This window comes from Melopsittacus undulatus, chromosome 6 (assembly GCF_012275295.1).
Source record: "Melopsittacus undulatus isolate bMelUnd1 chromosome 6, bMelUnd1.mat.Z, whole genome shotgun sequence".
Classification (NCBI taxonomy): Eukaryota; Metazoa; Chordata; class Aves; order Psittaciformes; family Psittaculidae; genus Melopsittacus; species Melopsittacus undulatus.
The window spans coordinates 29054179-29074429 of record NC_047532.1 but is presented as its reverse complement, the minus strand read 5'-3'; the positions used below and the strand labels follow the sequence as shown (position 1 = coordinate 29074429).

At 37.7% G+C, this 20251-nt stretch overlaps 1 protein-coding gene across 2 annotated transcripts in view; it reads right to left on the bottom strand.

Moving 5' to 3' along the window:
* Nucleotides 1-20251, bottom strand: part of KIFAP3 (kinesin associated protein 3) — a 68884-nt gene that overhangs the window by 34253 nt on the left and 14380 nt on the right. For both annotated transcript variants that reach the window (XM_031047262.2, XM_005147076.4), the window contains exons 11-13: nucleotides 6564-6664; nucleotides 2071-2179; nucleotides 605-717 (exon numbers count right to left, since the gene is read on the bottom strand). In XM_031047262.2, the coding sequence (XP_030903122.2) occupies nucleotides 605-717; nucleotides 2071-2179; nucleotides 6564-6664 (323 nt within the window). The remainder of the gene's footprint in view (nucleotides 1-604; nucleotides 718-2070; nucleotides 2180-6563; nucleotides 6665-20251) is intronic.

The window sequence follows — 20251 nt, the reverse complement described above, 5'->3', positions numbered from 1 at the left end:
ATAGATTCTACTTTCTAATTCTATACTGCTTTAAGACAATTTGAAATTCAACCCACATTTTAACAGTGCATTTAAAATTTCCACAACTAGGATGTTGTGTTTCCCTTCCCTCCCTTTTCAAAGGGCAGCTTTACATGGCTAACTGAATAGCATGTATTCAAAATTTTAAAATATTCACTTATACAAAACACTGGATACAGTGGGGGGGGGGGGGGAACCAAACCCCACACTTTATTTTGCCCTCTAGCAATAACAGAAGAAATTGTTAACTGTTAATTATTATGACAAGCACCCCAGCAGTTGGGGTTTGGGGAGTGGGGGGAGAGGGGTGTGTTTTTTTCTTTTGTTGTTGGCATTTGCTTCATTTTGTGTGTTTATTTTGGAACACGGACTTACTCTATACAGCTTAAGATTTCTTTTCCCTGTAGTGAGGATTCAAACCCTGTCTTACTAAATGAGGCAGCCTTATAATACAAAATAACCTGAGGCAGCCAAGAAAACTTAATCTGGACACTACGTAAAGACAAAGCACAGCAACTCTCCACAGCCAGTCTTTTCTAGTAGGAAGAATCAGAGATCATATTAGGTAATAGATAGTACTTACAATGAACAGGCTTTTAGTTGGTCCATCATGTTGTGAAATATTCCTGATCATCTTCATTAACAATGGATCCTTAAATTTCAAAGCCCGCTTCATTAGTGTTTTCAAGCCATTTCCTGAAATGAAGAAACACTTGGGAAATCCACCACATAAAATTAAAAATAACGAAAGCAGTGGCTCACCAAAAACCAACACACACAAAACCAGCTTGAACTTTTAAAAGGGAAAAAGTGAAGAATGTGGACAGGAGCTATTTCTCCTTTCAAGTTTAAATTGAAAAAGAAAAGTCTTTCTCTGTATAAATCTGTAACAGCTACGATGACTGTATGTACTGGTGGGACACTTAAAAAAGTCAGATAACTAAACACACTTGGAGCATTTAGCTAGTTATTTATTTAGATGAAGAAAGGTTCTAGATGCAAATTGTTACCCTATCATTGAGTGCAGTTAGCGGAGATGCAGCACCACTGTTGGTACTAACTCAGGGACACCTCTCTCCAGTCTACAGAATAAATACAGTTATGGTTCTAAAAGGTTATTTATGAGTTACGTAGATCATCGTGGGAACAAACACACATATCTTAAGTACTTGATTGCACTGAGCAAGTCCCACTGCTATGTTTCCAAAAGATCCCTTTGTAATCATGTTATTATGTTTCCAAAAGATCACTTTATTATCTAGTAAGTGCTACTAGCTTAAATTTCATTTGTGCCTTTAAAATAAAATAGTATCTCCTGTTATACCTTCTACAGGGCTACGTGCAGAATTCTTAAGTGGAATGGCTGGCCACATTGACTGCAACTGACCCTTTTAAAGTTTAGTAATTTATTGCAGTAGTTCATAGTGAAAATTTTGAGCAAAAGGGAAAATTAGAGCTACTAAATAATAATGTTCCACCTAAACTGCTAGTGTTAACACTAGTATGAAAATAAAGAAACTTTAAAAGCAACCTAGAGAGCTACTGAACAAAATGCAGAGCCCATCTATACCATGTAATATAATACTAGAGCACAAAATACACAAGAAAAAAAGTTAATGGAAAGACGCAACTAAATTACATCACTGTACTATTTATTTGGTACTGGCAGGAGAAGCACTGATTAGCTGCAGATGAATTTTAGGCAGATGGAATTTAAGTAAAACAAAAATCTTGATCTTTCTATACAGTTTTGGATGTAATAGCCATAGTTACTTTACAGTAATACTCCCACAGTAATGTCATCAGTGTGCTTTATAAAACTACATATGACAGATGTGAGCAGATCTGGCTACTCGGTGGCACTCATGCCACCAAGATGAATTCTGGAGAGGAATCATTACCCAAATGGGTGCCTTTTATTTTTTGAGAATACATATACACATTTGTAAGTAACTCAAATATACAGAATTTATATTTGCAAGTATATATATAAAAACACGTATCTGAAGCGTCATCTCCGAAAAAACTGTAAAATCTCAGCACAATTACCTTCACAGATAAGTTGTACATTTCTTTTGTTAGCAGCAAGGTTAATACAGAAGGAAATAAGTTCCAGGTCAACTCGCTCATCAGGACATGCAAAAAGCATCTTCATTAACTGCCAAGAAAGACAAGCACACTTAAGTCATTAATTTTTCTAAAGCATTACGACAGCAATGTTATGATGTCAACTACAGTAGCTTTTTTTAATTTTTTTTTTCCAAAAATTAATATTCAACATTTCTATAGAAACAGTAAAATTACAAAGGTCAAGGGCACAAGATGTATAGTTCCATTATTTGGGAATAACAATGCTTATAAAGTGCAAAAAATAGCAGTCACTCAAATTAATATGGGCTAGTTACATTTTATTGCTACCACTAAATTTTTTATTTTTACTGTTTTTATAAAGTTGTGAATGGACAAATTTGTTTTTGGAAAAAGTTTAGGTAGACTTAATATGGGGAACCCCCCCCCCCAAACCTAGTTTCACAGAAAGTCAGATTACTACCTGGTTTTTTAATAAAATTATGACTATAAACACATACTTAATTGCAGAATAACTCTATTACTATTTTGCTTTGAGATTACTTCATTGATACATAAATAGCTGTATCTGCAGAAATGTACTTTATCTTCGCAGCTGCCATTGCTAGAGTCGAACACTGCTATACACCAAAGACTTCTCTAGAGAAGTCCTATTCTTTTGGTAATGGGACAGAACAACCTGGGTTAATGTAAGGAGACAATCACCTATAATCCTATTCCAACTGTTTAGTAGGTGTCAGTGAATTACCACATAATTCCTTAGGCAAATAACCTATGGATTGCCATCATTTTATACATCTGGCACCTGTATTGTCTATTACACCACAACCTATCTGGTCTCATTTTGTTCAATATGAACACTTTTGAATGGCATATCAAATATTTGAATATGACTCAAATACGTAAGTTCTTTTTCTGTTTCCAACCATGGCAGACAAGCTGCACAGCTTCCTCATTGAGAGGTTGCAGGACATAACCCTATTTGCTCCTAAAACCTGCTCAGCTCATAAGACACGTCAAGATTACAATGCAAAGCAGCATGATGACAAGGCTGGGATTACTAGGAGTAGAAAAAATTGGGCCTAAAGATAAGCAGAATACAAGGTACAAAAATACAGCCCTGTTTGTGTCAAGAAGGGGTGAAGGTATGAAGAAAGCAACAACTAATTATATAGTTATGTGCTTGCCATCTGGTGGGAAGACAGTTTGTAATACATTAAAAACTGGAGAAAGTGGGTGAAAAACCCATTTGGGGGTCGGGGCAAGAACAACGGGACTGCAGGAATTTCACTCCGAAGTGTTGTTCTACAGGCTGTCATTCCAAACAGACACTCCTACCCCCCAAAAAATAATGAAGTTACAAGATAGTTCTTTATCTCTTTTTCTGGAACGTTCATATACAGATTTAAAAGCTACCATTGATTTCCTCCTTTCTTAAAAAAGGTAGAATCAGAATTCCCTAGGTTGCTTTAAGACCTTATAAAATCCCTAGTTTATTAAATCCGTAAGCCTGACAGTCACATAAGAGTGAATTAACCAGAGAAGAAAGCTGCCACTTAACAAGTGGAACACGAGTATTCAAAAATCACCCCCTGCAACTCTTCCGTTACAAAACCTTTAAAAAGGGATTTTTAAAACCCTTCAAATAATTTGAAGGAAAACATTCTCATTACTTACACAATACAAAATCTGTGGAAATTAGATGTTTAACAAGATGGGATTACACTGCTAATTACTGAACTACTTCTCTATAAAAGAAAAAATATATCCAGTTTCAATTAAAGCTGTTCAAATTTTAAAATAATAGTTTTGTACAAGCTCCATGTTTCCCATTATGTCTTCATTTAATTTGATTGCTTCTTGTGCCACTTCAAAAGGAAGAGTAATTGCTGCCAAATAGGAAATATTAAAATTAAATTTGTTCTGCTTTTACTATGTCCATTGTCATCTTTTACTGATTTAACAGGAAGGCAGTAAAAAGACTGCAGCATGTGCAATGAAGAGGCAGTAGTGTTCAATCAGACAAGTCCCATATTGAGTATCAGATACCACAGACCAGGACTGAAATCACTGTGTCTAGACTCTCTGGCACCTGCCTTCACTTATTTACCAGTGACCAGAGGCCAACCCCCACAGCTTTCTGTTCACATACACCTCTGTCCAACCCCCTCCCCAAGCCCAGCTCAAACATCTTTGAATGATTATGCCAGAACTGCATGCCTCAGGAATCTCTCCTGACTGGCTACTCCCTAACTCTGCTGTTTGAAGTGATGCTCTGGTTTCTGAACTTCAGCAGATAATGGCGGACAGGAGCAAAGGGTGCTGTCAAGAGAGGACGTTTACCAGCATTAAGCTGAAAAGAAGCTTATAGATCAAAGAGGGGCCAAACAGGACAACCATGGTGGAAAACATGTGGGCAGCTGCAGAGAACCTTGCACACTGCTCTGCGGTAAAATATTAAATATCACCATGACATCACTGCCTAACCATGCCCTTTGATTGGCCAGGTTATTACCAATAAAGGTTTTTATAAGCATCTGGATGGCATTTGCACCTATTTAAACAAAACACGCATTGCTGGGGTCTAAACAAGAATGAACTGTTAATACTCACTTTTAACTGTTACTAGAATAGCACCCACTAACTCCTGCAATCAAGGATGTTTACCTGGGACAGCACGCGCAAGCCCTTGTCAAGCACTTCGCCTGTTCAAAATGACAACAGGGGACTGATTTTCTAATCACTTCCTGCAAAAGCTAAACATTCATTATTGAGTATTTGCCAGTTTCCTCAAAAAGAAACAAACCCACAGAAGGGCACATTCTACTACTGAAAAGACAGTTTGGTTTTCCAAGATAGAATCAGATGGCAGGGAGTCCTTTAAAATGATGCTTGCTTCTCCTGAGTGCCTTATCCACTTCCCCATGTTTTCTGCTATCTGTCTTCCTTAATAACTGTCCTCAGTCGGAACATTCATTTATAAAACTTAAGCTCTAGTTGTCCAGCTTTTTCTTTCTGAACAGCCAGGAGATGTGATCTGTGAATAATTACATTGACCAATGAAGCATCAATAGCCATAGGTATCCTTTGAATTCTGTAGTTTTAGCCAAAACCCAATGAAGGCAGCAAATTTATCTGCTGTTTGTTTCACTAGTCTTTGGATACAACCCTGTAAGCATCCATTTGACCAGTTGCTGCCTATCAAAACAATGATGTTCACCAAAGCTCAGAGTATGAAGCTGCTGAATTTACCATATCTCTTCACATTTGGCATTGGGAATCTAAAAGCCATGCCAAGATTCCCTGAAGTCATGTCATAAGCGAGCCCTGAAACAGAGTGCGTGAGTTCTGGTTTTGCTGATAATGGCTCAGAACAAAGCAAGTCCTTATATCATGCAAACAGCTTTATATATAGTTGCTTCTTGTGGCAGAAAAGGCAGTCAGCAGGATGTTTACAAGATCATTTTGTAATATATACTAGTTATTTCCACCAGTTCTCCCTCTCTATTGTCCAAAATCCTCCTGTATTTGGAAAAACATCACTATTTTTCATGAGATAATAACCAGAAACATTCTGAAAGCTTTCCATGGCAATTTCCAACTCTGGATGCATTTGATGTTGAAAACACATTTGGCAGGAAAGAAGATATTGTGGTGCAATTCTGAAAAAGCTACCGAGAGCTTTCTCACTTATGTAATGCAGCTTTCTCAATTCCAGCCTCATAAGGACTGAAAAATTACCAGTAAGAAAGGATTTGGTACTAAAACCACTAACCAAACACACTCCAAAAAAACAACAAAACACAAAACACACACACAAAATCCCAAACTCCATGATACTTTGTGCTTGGACCAAAGACTATGACTGCAGGCAGTGTTATGCAACAAACTGTAGCCTGAATAACTGGTGAAGAGCCTTCCTTACTCTTCATGTCTCTCTCCCCTGTTGTACATACCTGTAGCTGGGAAAGGAACTGTCAGGTAGCAACATAACACTGCTTGGCTGGTTTCCCATTCATATCCTGTAATACTGGAGACACTGAAATTTTGATACCCAGTGGGAGCAGGCAAGAATGCCTTCTAACTGTAAATGAAATACTTTCCACAAGATCCTTTAAGGACCTGCCGTGAACAAGCTTTAACCTCTTTCAAGCGTTCCCAATCTCTTGCAAAAATTCACCAGGTCAACTGTATCTTTATGAATTCATTGATGCAACTCAAGCATTAGTAACACTGAAAAAGAACATGTCACTTATCCTTTTTCTGGGGACCATTAAAAGACAGCAAGAACAGCTAGACTGCTCGATGAGTTGGTGGTTCACTACCAACTCGAAAGTATCATGGTTGTTCCTATTGTTACCTGTGGGTGTCAGTGCGAGCTCTGCTATGAGTGAGGAAAAGACGTGCACAGGCAAAGATGCAACTGCACCTCGAAGTACATAAAAAGCACATACCTGTGGAATACAGTCTGTGTATGCAAACATTGATTTAAAGCGATCATCCATGCTTATGTGATAGAGAATACACATTGATATTTGTTTGTAGCTTTCATTTGCTAGAAGGAAAAAAAAATCCATATTAATAGAAGCCTAGTATTTTAGGTGTCATAAAGACATAAATTAGGAAAACAGAAACCACAAAACTCCTAGCTAGAGGCAAAACCTGCATCAGAAATGCAACATTAACAAAAGGATCTTGCCTGGCCTATCCAAAGGTAGATACTGTATTTGTGCTAGGAAGGAACAAGGGCAATGCTAACTACTCCCCCTCTCCCCAGCACTTCAAAACACTTCCTTAACCCCCCTTTGAAAAGGAATATATTTTGTGACAGAAAGACTGAATAACAGCAGGCCATCCAGAGAAAGCCTTCAACATTTTCTAACCAGAAAATTAAATAACAAATGTAATGCCAATTTAGTTGTGGATATTCCTTTCGAAACAACAAGCTTGTCTTGAAGTGATAAATATACCAATGCCAAAGAGAAAAATAAGAACTACTACTACAAAGTGTTGTAGAAGGAATCCAGTGCCTTTCAAGTAAGTCACATACTGACTGTTGTATTATCCTAAATGGTAATATTACCCTGTGAGAGCCTTTTGTATTTCTTACATTTCAAAGACAACTTAGTATATTTTCAATTAGTTCTTACCAAGAGAAAAAGGTTCTCAAGAAAAACTAGAGAAGCTTATGTGAGTAGGCTGTGAAGTATTAAACTGAAGGTTCTATAAAACCATCTTAGACAAACATACAAATGTTTAAGAACAACACAGATGAATTTGATTCTGACTCACTGCTGAAATCTACACTGAGTATTTTCTTGAGCTCTCCCCTAGCCCTACATTAGCAGGATACTGGCTATATACAAGATAAATATTCATCTGCACGTTTCTACTAGGTCTGACCAGGATGTAGTAAGGTCACCAACTCAGAGTTTACAGTTCTGATCAGAAATATCCTACCTCCCACTTCTATTTAGGCTAAGTTAGAACTTACCTGTTTAACACTTTAGCAAAGCATCAAGACCTCAAACAAGCAACCAGGACTATTAGATTTTATTTATGCCTGCATCACTGGGAGCTGAAATTTCCTTTAATCAGCAAGGATATGATGCCTTTATCCTGAAAATGCACACTTGTGCATTTTTTTCAAAATTGAATTATCAAAAAAGACCCATGAAGACCTTCTAGCAGTTGTCATACAACAGTGAAGTATTATTTCCCCATGCTATAGCTTTCCTCATGAAGCTACAAAGCAGACCTTTCAGATCCTTCTGGATTCTTACCTGTTTGAAAAAAAATAAATGTGACTTGTACCACAACTTTCCACACACTTAACAGCTGAAGAAAGGATAATCCCCAAATCTGATAGCTACTATGGGTATTAGTAAAATAAAAGCACAGATAGTACTGTAGTTGCTAAACCATACACACTGTGTTTTAAGCAAATGAAGCCCCTATTATCTTTTGTGCTTCTCTTGTGACTGGTCGTCTTACCTACCTATTCACTTACAGTGACATTGTAAATCAAATAATTACATGAAAATATCACTTCCCATACATGCAGCTAAAAGGATTCTACTAAGCAAATACAAAAATTTAAAGAGTAAGTCATGCCTTTAAATTTCATGGTGCTAGGGTGAAAAAATAAGCCATTTACACTGCTCTTAACACTTCTTCCCATGCATCTATTTAAGACTCAAACACCAAGACTCAAATTTAAGACCCAAATTACAGTTATGCTTTGCTGAACAATGCAGGAAAGTCTATGTGAAGTGAAAGGTAAGCCAATACAAAAGGGAGGAAAGCTGGCTCCCCAGAACAGCAACAGGTAAAACAAGCTAAAGTGAAGTTGGACCAGATCTTCAGCAGGTATGAACTGGCAAGCAGTTGACAAGAATGATGCTACTGTATATCTGTTTAACCTTTGTTCTTCATGTTTGTTTTCTTTCCTCCTTCTGCAAGCTTCATTTGTGCTAAGATAAAGCATCAGCTAAGATACAGTCTTATATTTGGTAGGAAAAGCAGTTTCCTGGTATACAGCAATACTGGTAGCATATTTTCAGGAAAATAGTCTACAATAGCAGCAAAGGCCACCTGTTTTTTGAGAAGAAATTCTTTGCATAATTTTCTCTCCCCTTTTTTCAAAGGTCCAGACTATCACAATAACCCTTCTGATGCCTGAACAAGACCTTACGTATGAGTGCTGAATGACAGCACTGCTTCTGTTTCCAAACTACCAAAACTAATCAAAAAGACCTAGAAACTCAACCTAAAATATAAGGAATATCTGGAATTCAAGTTTATTTTACCTGCATAAACTCTGAAAGACTTTAGTTTTACTGACTGGCACAGAAATTCTCCCAAAGCACATTCCATCTGGCAGATTTCATGACACACAAAAAGCAAAGATAACTACAATTTCAAAGAGTTGAATTCAAGTTCTTCCTTGTTCTGCAGTTAACTGACCCATTTTCGCTGTCCTACCGTCAACACAGGGAATAGAAAATGGGTTAGAGCATTTAAGTCACAGGCACATACTGCACTGGCACAGCAAGGAAATATTCTTCACTTGTAAATAAATAGGAAAAAAAAAACCCACCTGAATTCTACTCATTTGAAGATGAAAATAAATTACAGAACTGAAGTTAAAAGAAAACAGTATGCAACCAAACCAGCTTTTAAGTATTTAATGGTGTATCCATTTAAAGTTTCATTTCATTCTCATTTCCCAGAAAGGAATGAATTTCAGGCTGATGTCTGGAAGTTCCACTGTTCCACTTACCCTGTGGAAGCATTTTGGTGGAGAAAAACCAGAACCTCCAAGACTTTTTTTCAGTTCTCACAAAAAACAGTGGCAACTCATGATTCAAAGAACCAGCACTTCAGGAAAATCAAGAGAAGGTAGTTGTTTTTAAGCACAGCAATTGTTAATCTCATGCAGAATTAAGAAGGATACAGCCTATTGAGAAGCTGATGGGAATCTATGCATAACTAGTTTCTCAAAGATTAGAAGGACAACAGATTCAACAGCTACAACATTTTAATCACTAAGCACCATCTTTCAGGCTGAAGGATAAAAAGTGACAGTGTTTGAAAAATCCACCAAGCCAACTGCCATCCAAATGAAATAGGGATTTCACTCCCATGTAAACTGGCAGCTATTGACTGTAAGTAATTACTGTCAATAATTACTTGACATATTACTTAAATATGCCAGTACCAAACTTGCCTTTTTTTTATTATTATTTCATACTCATCTGAATGCTAATGAATAAACTAAGTCATCATTGTTTTGCAGACTTAGTTGAAAAACTTTCAAACCCTGCTCAGTACCTGGCTGGAGAACAGTCTTCAAAAGTACGGAAGAGATACCTTTTCTGCTACTTCTGACCATTACTGAAGGCCACACATGAAAAAGCAGACACTGCAAGGAAGACCTCCTTATGACTTGGTACAGTAGGCATCAATTATTTCCCTAACTAGAAAAGCAAGAGAAAGAAAACAGATCTCTGCCAAATGTGTTCATAAAAATCTCCCAAGTTTTGGTGGGGTGCCAGAAAGCTGTGGCCTACAAATGCTGGTAGTTTTGAGCATCAAGCATTTTATGACTGAAGGTGGAAAAGCCAAATGGCCTAAAGCAGTAAGGGCACCCCTGGAAAATAATGGCCTACTCATTATGGATTCTTCTGGTATTTATGGCAATAAAACATGAATCATAATGAACTCATTGGATATTAAATGTGGGGGTCACAAGTACTTTGATAGGATTTCCACAAGAATTTACCATTAATTAACTAAATAATTATTTGAAAGGGTTACTGAATTATCCTTAGTTCTTACATAGTCATTCCAGAGAAATTGGTCATTCCCAGCTGAGTGTAGTTAATGCCTTAACAAACCAGTCATTAACTGTAGTTACTGATTTTGTGGGAATTATTCTGTTATAAAATACACTCAACAGTTTACAGAAACAATACTTAGATTTTTTTTTTTTTTTGCAGCTGTAGTTCAGCTAGAGCAGCTGGGATGGAAAAATAGCAGGTCCCTCGGGCTGTTTTCACAACTAGTTTTCTGCAAATTAGAGAGGGAAATAAATACATGATGGGCTCCGAGTTCATAATGGCCTCAGATTTTTAGCCTTTGAACATTAATAAGGAGCCATACGCCAGTTTTGTGGACCAACACCCTAATTCCATGTTTAGATCTTACTAAGGTTAAAGATCTAAATGGTATACTAGTAGCAGAAGCTAAAGGAAAAAAAAAAAAAGTATTTCCTTATATTTTTTTATCACAAGCTCAGGTCCTACATTTTCGTTGAGTCTGTGAGCTTAAAAGGAAACAATTCTCCATTAGCTCCATGATAACAAAAGAGAAATCCTAAAGCTGTAAAACTGAAATGCTAATCTGAGTTGCAGCAGAAGCATTCATCTTTCAAATGCTAAAGTAAAAATGAGAATATAAGTTATGGACTAAACTATTCAAATGTAACACTATCAGTAATCCAAGTAGTCATCATTTCTAATGGAACCATCAATGTCTCCACATTAAATATGAAATATACCCTATCCAACTCATGTGCAAAACATTAACTACACTAAATCAAAACCAGAACACAAACAAAGGTAAATATCCATTAAAATGGCAGAGTGAATCTTCATTTCTGTTTCAAACTCTTAACACTCTCAATTCAAACTTGCTGCAGAATTAGGCACATAAATCTATATGGATAAGAATGTCACAAATTGAGTATAAGATCTATATACTGTCCCTCACTGCTGCCAAGAAACATTGAAATCAAGAGTTCATTCACATGCATCATAATTAGCAGTGATCATGCTGAAAAAAAGAGATAGAAAGGTATCTCTGCTTACCTCTACCCTGTATTATTACTTGCAACCAGCTTGGAAATAGACTAAGTTACTCCACCTGTGGTTAGACACATACTGATTTGATTTACACATGTAAATATAAATCATACTGGATATATCAGTTCATTTTATCAAGAGAATCAGAAAGAATTTTCAAACCCGCTCACGCTCAAGGAGACTAGACACTATAAACAATACATTATGATATTAATTACATACTAACAACCTCTCGTGCCATCTTTATGTTAACTGAAACCAGCTTCATACTATAAGCCTAACCTAAACCCCTGGTTTTGCCATGGTTGGGTGGTTGCTTTGTGTTTGGGTGGGTTTTTTGTTTGTGGGTTTTGTTTTAGTTTTTTGTTTGTGTGTTTTTTGGGGTTTTTTTTCCTTCCCTTAAGGAACTAAGTAAGAACATGCCACATCTGAAACATGGATATAATTTTTCTTTTTTTTTTCTAGGAAACAAAGAAGCTATTATCATAATAAATCCTAAACCAAAGGGCCTATAAATGACTAGACTGTTAATGTTACCATTACAGAATCATAAAATAGTTAGGGCTGGAAAGGACCTCAAGATCATCTAGTTTCAACCCCCCTGCCATGAGCAGGGACACCTCACACTAAACCATGACACCCAAGCCTCTGTCCAGCCTGGCCCTGAACACCATCAGGGATGGAACATCTACACAGACAAAAATGAAATTGCGTATCTGGAGCCCCAGGCTCAGTTTCTTTGCCTGGAACTCTATGCAGGAAAGACTGGAAAAATATACAGTAAAAACCTGTCTGCAGCATTGATACTTGTAAAAGACAACAAAGCATAGCCACTCGGTAGACAACATACTGCTAAATTTAGATAAGTCCTTTTCAGAAGCTTGACCTTTCTAGAAAATTAAAAAAAAAAAAAAAATCATTTTTGTTATTTAGGATGTCCTACAATCAACCATACCTGACCTCATGTGAATTCACACATGAGAAATGAGAAGCTGATTGGTTGTAATATCCTACATATTGCACAAACCAGAGATAAGTCAATTATAAATCCAGATTACAGAGAAAACAGGAGGCAACAGGATTATCATGCAAGGAAGAAGATACAGCTGCTTCTCTCTCCTTCACAAAAGAAATAAGCTTGGGTAAGGCTATGATCAAGGAAGAAGGGAAGAGACAAAAAGAATTGGCTACCATTATTACAACAAACTGGAAATCAGAAGAGGCAGTTCTTAGTTTGAATCAAACTAGGAAAATGCCCATTTCCAAAGTAGGTGGAAATAATTCCATACAAAGCTGTTCCTTCAGAAGTCTCCACCAAACTACGCAGATTAAATGCTATACAATTAAATGGAAATTTATAGGACATGCATAATTTTTGCCATATCTGCACTATATTTCATTAAATTACATTAACTGTTCCAATTACACTACTAGAAATATTCAGACTTCTCTGCTCTAAAAACACCCTCCCAGTCTTGTTTGGAATTCAGTGTGAATAGAAATAGGTAGAGATTTTCCATGCTGCTGGCTCTATGGGTGCACAGCTCCACAGGAGAGCAGCCACCATTCTAAATGTGTGATGCTACCTTTCACTTGGCAAAAGGGATGGATGATTCACCACATTGAAATGGAAACTGGTTTTACCCATGTTTTGAAGTAGCTGAAGTACAAAGCTGAGGGTCAAATCTATTAAGCCCAAAAAAGCAGAGTTAAATATTGATTCGGCTTATGAATCTTCACGAGAAAAAGAATTAAGCTCTTACCCTAGAGATACTGTTCTTGCACAAGCACCAGCATACTCTTAACTGTTTACCTTTCTTCAAAGACTTTGCTAGTTAAGAGTATCCTTATTGTGAAAAGATTACAGTTTTGTCATTTAATATGTCATTCATTGAGGATCTATAAGTTTCTCACAGATCTGACAGCTTTTACAAAAAGAATAAAAAGACATTGAGGCCCCAGATTCATGTAAAAGTTTTGCTTTATGCAATGAAATTACTCAAACATATAAAATAACCCATCCTGCAAAGCATCTGTATGTCAGAGACCAACGGAACAAAAATTGATTGTATAGATTTATCAGCACTGCACTCAATGTAGTGCAATAAATTTTTATGTTAGCATATCTGTCCCCTCATCAGCTCAAAGGGTCTGGAAGACACCAACTGACAAAAGATCTCTCATCTTAGCAATTGCAGACATGGAGAATCTGCAGATGGTATCCTGCAGTGGAGAGTATCACCTAAGAAAGTTTTCAGTAAACAGCAAAAACTGTGATTGAATATGTTTCCATATTTCCAAAAGGGAAAGCTGGTTGTAACCTTCCCCCTTACATGTGAAGGTGTAAAAGCCTCAAGATCTATGGGACTACCACACCTGCAAAATTGTTCCATATGATTCTTTAAGGCAATCCCTCTGCCTGCAAGCTTCACAAGGGCTCTGGAAAAGGTGGTCCTCCCTCTTCTACCTTGGCCTTCATACAGGCTTTATGAAGATTTTACAGCAGATTACAAAGACTAGCAGAAGTGCCCCACTCATTCCTCATGGAGGTTTTCAAAAAAAATAGAGCTGGTTGTTTCTGTTTTGTCATGCTTTAGGCATTCAAGTTATGCCCAGTAAAGCTTTGAGTTCATGTGGAAAACTAGATCGACCTTTTACTGTTAATAATTTTTTCTTGCAAACAAAGGAATTAAATTAATTACACACATATTTGTAAACTCTAGTAGAAATAGTGCCTCAGTGGTATTCTGCCCATTCAGCAGTTTAGTGAATTTCCAACAGCTTGGCTCCCTCATCTTTAGATTGCTGTCACCTCTCCACTTCTGTCCTTGCTACTGCCATAAGCCTTTCTATTTTCTGTCAACACTCAAGAAGTTCCTTGTTACACCAAAGCTACACTTTTCTTTAAAAAAGTTAGTAACATAGCTAAATACACATGTGCACTTGTGAGCAGCACACCACAGCAATGAACTGAATGCTGAATGCTCAGATTAGCAAGGATCCACCAGTAATAACTACAAAATAGAAAAACTGTTTCCAACTCTGGGAAGTGTTAAAGGAGTCAGAAAATTCTTAGAAACTAGACTTCAAAAACTTGAAAACTTATATAAAAATATGATGTTATGAATGCCAATTATCCTTTCCTGTTAATTCACTACAATGTACCAGTAGCACAAAGCTGGGATATGGCAAAGGCTTTTATCTTAAAGTTAGTTGGGATTCTATTTCTGCTTCAAACACAATATTATCAGTACTGACATGTCTCTGCTTTAGAGTCTTATATTTCTCAACATCAGAAGTCATTTTTTCTTTAAAGTTTGCTGTCTAATCCATAGTTAAAGTATCTAAGTAAGTGCTGGGTTCTAAGACACGTTGTGCACACAGCACTCTCCTTATATCAGACATGCTAGGTTTATTTGACTTCTAGTAAGGATTTAAAAGTAAAATGTTAAAAGATGGTAAATGATCTTATTTTTCTTTTGGTGGATAGTTTTTGTTTGCTGTTGTGTGTTTGCTTCATGAGGGGTTTTGTTTTGGTTTTGTGGGGTTTCTGGTTGCTTTTTTTGTTGTTGCTGCTGGTTCGGGGATTTTTAATGCCTTGGCCATACTCACCACAAATGATAAAAAAAACCTACCATTAAAATAAATCCTTTAATAATTACTGCTTTCCAACAGACTGGTCCCTGTAGTTGAACTGTTACTTAACGTGCTTTAGCCAGCCTCTACCATAAAGGAATGGAGACACCCCAGGCAATATTCACACAACAAGTATTGGAACCAGCTGTTGCAGAGCCACCTTTGGAAAAAAGGTTTCTCAATTTAATTGGGAAAACAGGAGGAAGCATAAATTTTACTACCATTAATAACTTCAAGCAATCCTGATATGACTTTACCTCACCCTGATGGCTGGACATGTGCTTTTTGTTAGGGTCTTTGCCACATCTGACCCCTATTGTTTGCTCACTTGATCAGGTAAGAAAATGTATGCTTCTTTATAGGATAAACGAGGCCTATTAAAGTCAGAAAAAACACTGCAGCAGCCTATAAGAAGCTCAATTTTTCAACAGATGTGTGAAGCTCTGTAATAAGTTCATTACAAAAAGGCCAAGTGAACTCATAAAGAGAACACATCCACTTTAAGCCTTCTTAAAAGAAACTTTCATAAAAGGAATAGAACATTAAAACCCCACAGCCCTCCATTAATTAGAGAGCAAAGTACTACCTCAGTTTTAAACAGCAGCCAACAGCCTGCTTGGCTGCATACCATATCGAGACTCGATTGTTAAGAAAGCCAACATACAACTGTTTGGCAATGCTTTGATTGCTCATTAAACCTAACTTGTAAAGAATGGAAAAATATCAGTGGAATTCCACCAGTTCCCAGAAAAGATTTTAGATAATAAAACTCACAAAAATTCTATCAATGAACCTAGTGAAGGCAGACTCCTCAGGAGGGCTAAATCATACTGCAAAAAACAGTTGCACAGCACTTCTCCATATGATTAGGCCAATACTGCTTCTCAGTGTGCTGACACTAAATCTTGAAACACTGAGAATTTAAGAATATCATGCCAGGATGCTCCCATTAATAAGGCATTAAGTCTTGATACATACCATGACTGGCAAAACTATACTATCGCTGTTTGGGACTGATCACACTGTATTTCAGAATAGCGTATAAAAAATGTTCATCTTCTTGGCTGAACACAAATCCACCAAACCAATTTTCTTTCACTCAGTACTGGAAAATACAGCCCAAGATGCTCATCATCACCTAAAATCATAGAATCACAGAATCTTTTTGAGATTGAACACCTTGGCATTGTGTAACACTTTGACAGCCATATGCACAACCTTGCTGCACTCCATGTCCCATTTGGACCCAATTTGCAGCTGGTGCTGTTTTGTGACCTGCCCACTTTTCAGTTCACCAATACCTGTTTTCAATCAGTCCTCAATTTTTAAAAGTAGCTAGTAATTTTGAGCAACCAAAAAGACACACTTTAGTGTCATTTCCAAACATGATGGATTCTCATTCTTTTAGCATGGCTTTGACTAGGAAGAGAATGAAAAGAAGATTGACATTACAATATGCATTCAGCACACCTAAACTCTTCAGCAGCTCAAAAGGATTAACACACATACCACAATGTTTGCTCCCTGTATGAAGTGAGACCTACTCCTACCCTCTCAGCAGCAACCCAGTCCCCACTGCACAGCTTTTGCACTATTCTTTATCATTTAGATCCTTTGAGAGGAACAACTCACTCATGGGTGAACACAGAAACCCCAGTCCTGCCTGCCACACTTGCCTACTGCCAGGAGAGTCTTCTGAACAAGATGCCACCAAGAATAGTATGCAGCCTGCCATTCTACACACAGCAGTACTCAGTTGGTTCTGTTGTACAAACTGCCTGCTGTTCTCATGGAGAATGGAGAACTATTTGTCCTATTTCACAAAGGCTAAGAAAACACAAAACAGCACCCGTATTAGAAGAATGTGAATCACAAACTGTGGGCATATTTAAGAGAGCTGGACAAAAAAATCTTGTATTTGGTTTGGCCAGTTAACTGGAAAACAAAGTGGATTTGGTCCAAACAAGAAGAGAGGGGGGATTTATTCTTCCTTGTGGACAATGCTTTCTTCTGTTTGCTGCCAGGGCATTTACTTCAGAAACCAATCACATATCCAGGGCAAGAATTATAAAAAGGGTAATATTTCCCTTCCATCCAACAGTGCAAGAGCATGCCCAGGGATAAAGGAAGGATGTGAATCTGTTTTCTTGAAGTTCAGCTTCACGTTTCCCTCTTTCAGTGAGAATACTTTCCAGAAATGAATATGCTAACCACCAAACTCTACTGTATTTGCAGCAAATCTCTTCTCTACTCCACTTGAATTATGCCAGCCAAAGCAATATGAGAGCACTATAAAAATGAAGCAAGCCTCCCCAGAACAGTCTGCAGCTCACTGCTTTGGTCCCTCCTTCTGTGGTGATAATTAGAGGGCACTGAATCTTGTTTTCCATGTTTCAGACAAACTTCTAGCTTAAACCACTTGCTAAATTCATGTGAACTCTCATCTTAATTCACTGAACCTATACTCCACATATACTGGCACATAAAGCATTAACACAAAGAATGTAAAAAGGAAGATAACTATAATTTCTTGGTTTTAAAGCAAGCAATCAGTACAAAAAAAAAGGTTCTCCCCAGGACCCAGGTGAACCAAATATTACAAGGTTTTCTTATAGAACTGAAGCCACACAAACCAGAAAAATCTCCTTTTATACCCCTTTGAGGAGTTTGTGTATGAAAAATCCTCAGTATAGCAGGCTATATCTCATAGGCCTCCACAGCTCTGCTCTAGCTTCTGATCTTAAGTCTAACTGCACCCAATTCTTTGAGATTCAGAGCATAACAAAGTTCAGCTGTAATTGATTAACTTGGGTGCCTGGAGGGAACAAGAGGAGTCTTGTCATATACAATACTTCAGACTTGTGAAGAGAAGCCGTGAAAACTAGCAAGTAGTGTTGACTGCCAAAGCTACATGGGGAATCAGACATTGGCACTATTAAAAAGAAAAGGCCAATTAAAATGGAAACCAAGACTAAGCAGAATTTCTCATGTCCATGCTTTCAATAGCAGCCTCAACACTCTGGAGAGGGAAAGAAAGAAAATGGTCCTTCTCAAATGTATTCATGCCATATTTTGTCCATTCCTAATAGCTCAGTTGAAGCCAGTCCATGCCTTCTGCTTCCAGTCTCCATCTACAGTTAGTCTTTCTGCTCCAAAGTCACAGTGTCCCTTGGGAACATGGCACATCTTCCAGAACTGCAGACTGCAGTTTTATACTCATCACAAACCCAGTGCTAAAGACTCAAAGACACAGCATGCACAAATGTTATATTTCAGTAGACTGACTCAACAAACTTGACCTCTTGGCATTAGGAGCTGTATGGTAACTTGTCAACAGCTGTTGAGGTATGTTAGCACTTTAAGGTAACCCGCAAATTTAAGCTGAAGGGTACTGACTTGAATAATGTGTGTTTAATACTCAAGTAACCTGTGTAAAAGGGGTATCTGACACATGATTATTTTATTAAGATTGCAAGCTTCCCTGACACAAGATACACAAAGTGATGTATTTGAAAATTGAATCACCATATCAAGAATCACAAAGTTGTCTTAAGAAACAAGTAATAGACAATAATTCTGCCTACATTTTCTAACTGAAACAACAGCAAAATAAGTATCAAGGAATTCTAGAGGGAGGAGCTAGGGCAACAGCATATGGCTCTATACAAAAACAGACAAACATATCCAAGTCAAGGAAAGAGCCACCACCCACTGAACCAAACACACAGTGAAGCTTCTGGAAGTACTAGAACTTACTGTATATTACCCAACAGACACTTCAGGAACAGACTGCAGTTTTAGCAGCCAGCTCTTTTGATCTCAAGAACCTTCTGCGCAGACCTACTTAGAAGCTTGAGAGAACAGCATTTGAAAAGAAATTCTCCTCTTCACAGTAGCATCAGACATCAGAAAGCAGATACTTAACTGATGAGCTTACTCTGACTTTAATGTTAAATAGGGAATTATGGGGAGCAGGGAATTCTCAGTGATTTGTGTTGTGCCACTGCTTGGGGTGACAAGCACCCAGAAGCCCCAAGTTTAGACCACAGTGGTAGCTGCTGTACAAACAAAACAGGTAAGTTCCTGCTTCAAAAACTTTACAACCCAAGCTGAGCCAGCCTACCTAGCCAGATCTTCTCTCAAATGAGAGAAAATTTATTTTCTCACCAGCTTCCACTCTCAGTGTACTTCCAAATATCATTGTCTTGAGGAAAAAGTATAAAGAAGAGGGATTCCAAGTGTCATTTTTCTTCTCCCTCCTAGCTCAGCCCAAAGGAGGATATCAAGCACAAACATGGTTTTGGGACAGAAGGCATAAAAAGATCTGAGGCATTTCCGGACATATCAGGTAGCTGTTAGTTTAATCACCAACAAGATCAAGGCTTCCAAAGCGGTGTAAATTTTCATGGTATTATTTTGCATACCAAATAGCAATACACTCATGTTGAGTGTGAATGTAAACTTGAGAAGGCAACCAATCCTAAGAGACTATAGTCAAAGCGAGTGGGGAAAGCACATGGATTCACTATTGCACTCCAGTTGTTCCAATCATACCTGGATACACCATCAGCACTGGATTTAGTACATCCCAAACCCAACACAACTCAGAAAGACTTAACAAAATCTTGCATCAGTATCTCATACATTCAGGGCTCCATAATACAAGATCCTCAACTTCCACCTAAAAATGAGTACTCAGCTCATGGCCAAATCCTGCTAAACATTTAGTATATCTACTAGAGCTGCCTCTAGGTAGTGTCAGCCAAAGAACACACAAAGAGCAGTAAAACCTTCCTCCTGAGAACTCCAGTGTACAAGAAAGATCAAATTTGACAACCTCCTGCTTTTTCCACACTCCTTACTGGTCTTCCCCTACAACAAAAAGTTTCACCTGTATCCAAAGTAGTCACATGATCTTAACAGTTACAGACTGTCAAGCTGAATAATAAAAAAAAGTGAGTATTAAGGAAGTAAGCTCTTTGGCAAAGAGAAAAGTGATGTAGCAACTTTCAGGCACACTATATCATGATGTGAACAGCTTCACCATCCCTTCTGAAATGTCTGTGTTACAACAGAAGAACACATACTCTCATGGTTTAAGCCCAGCCGTAAATCAGAACCACGCAATCTCTCTCTCTCAC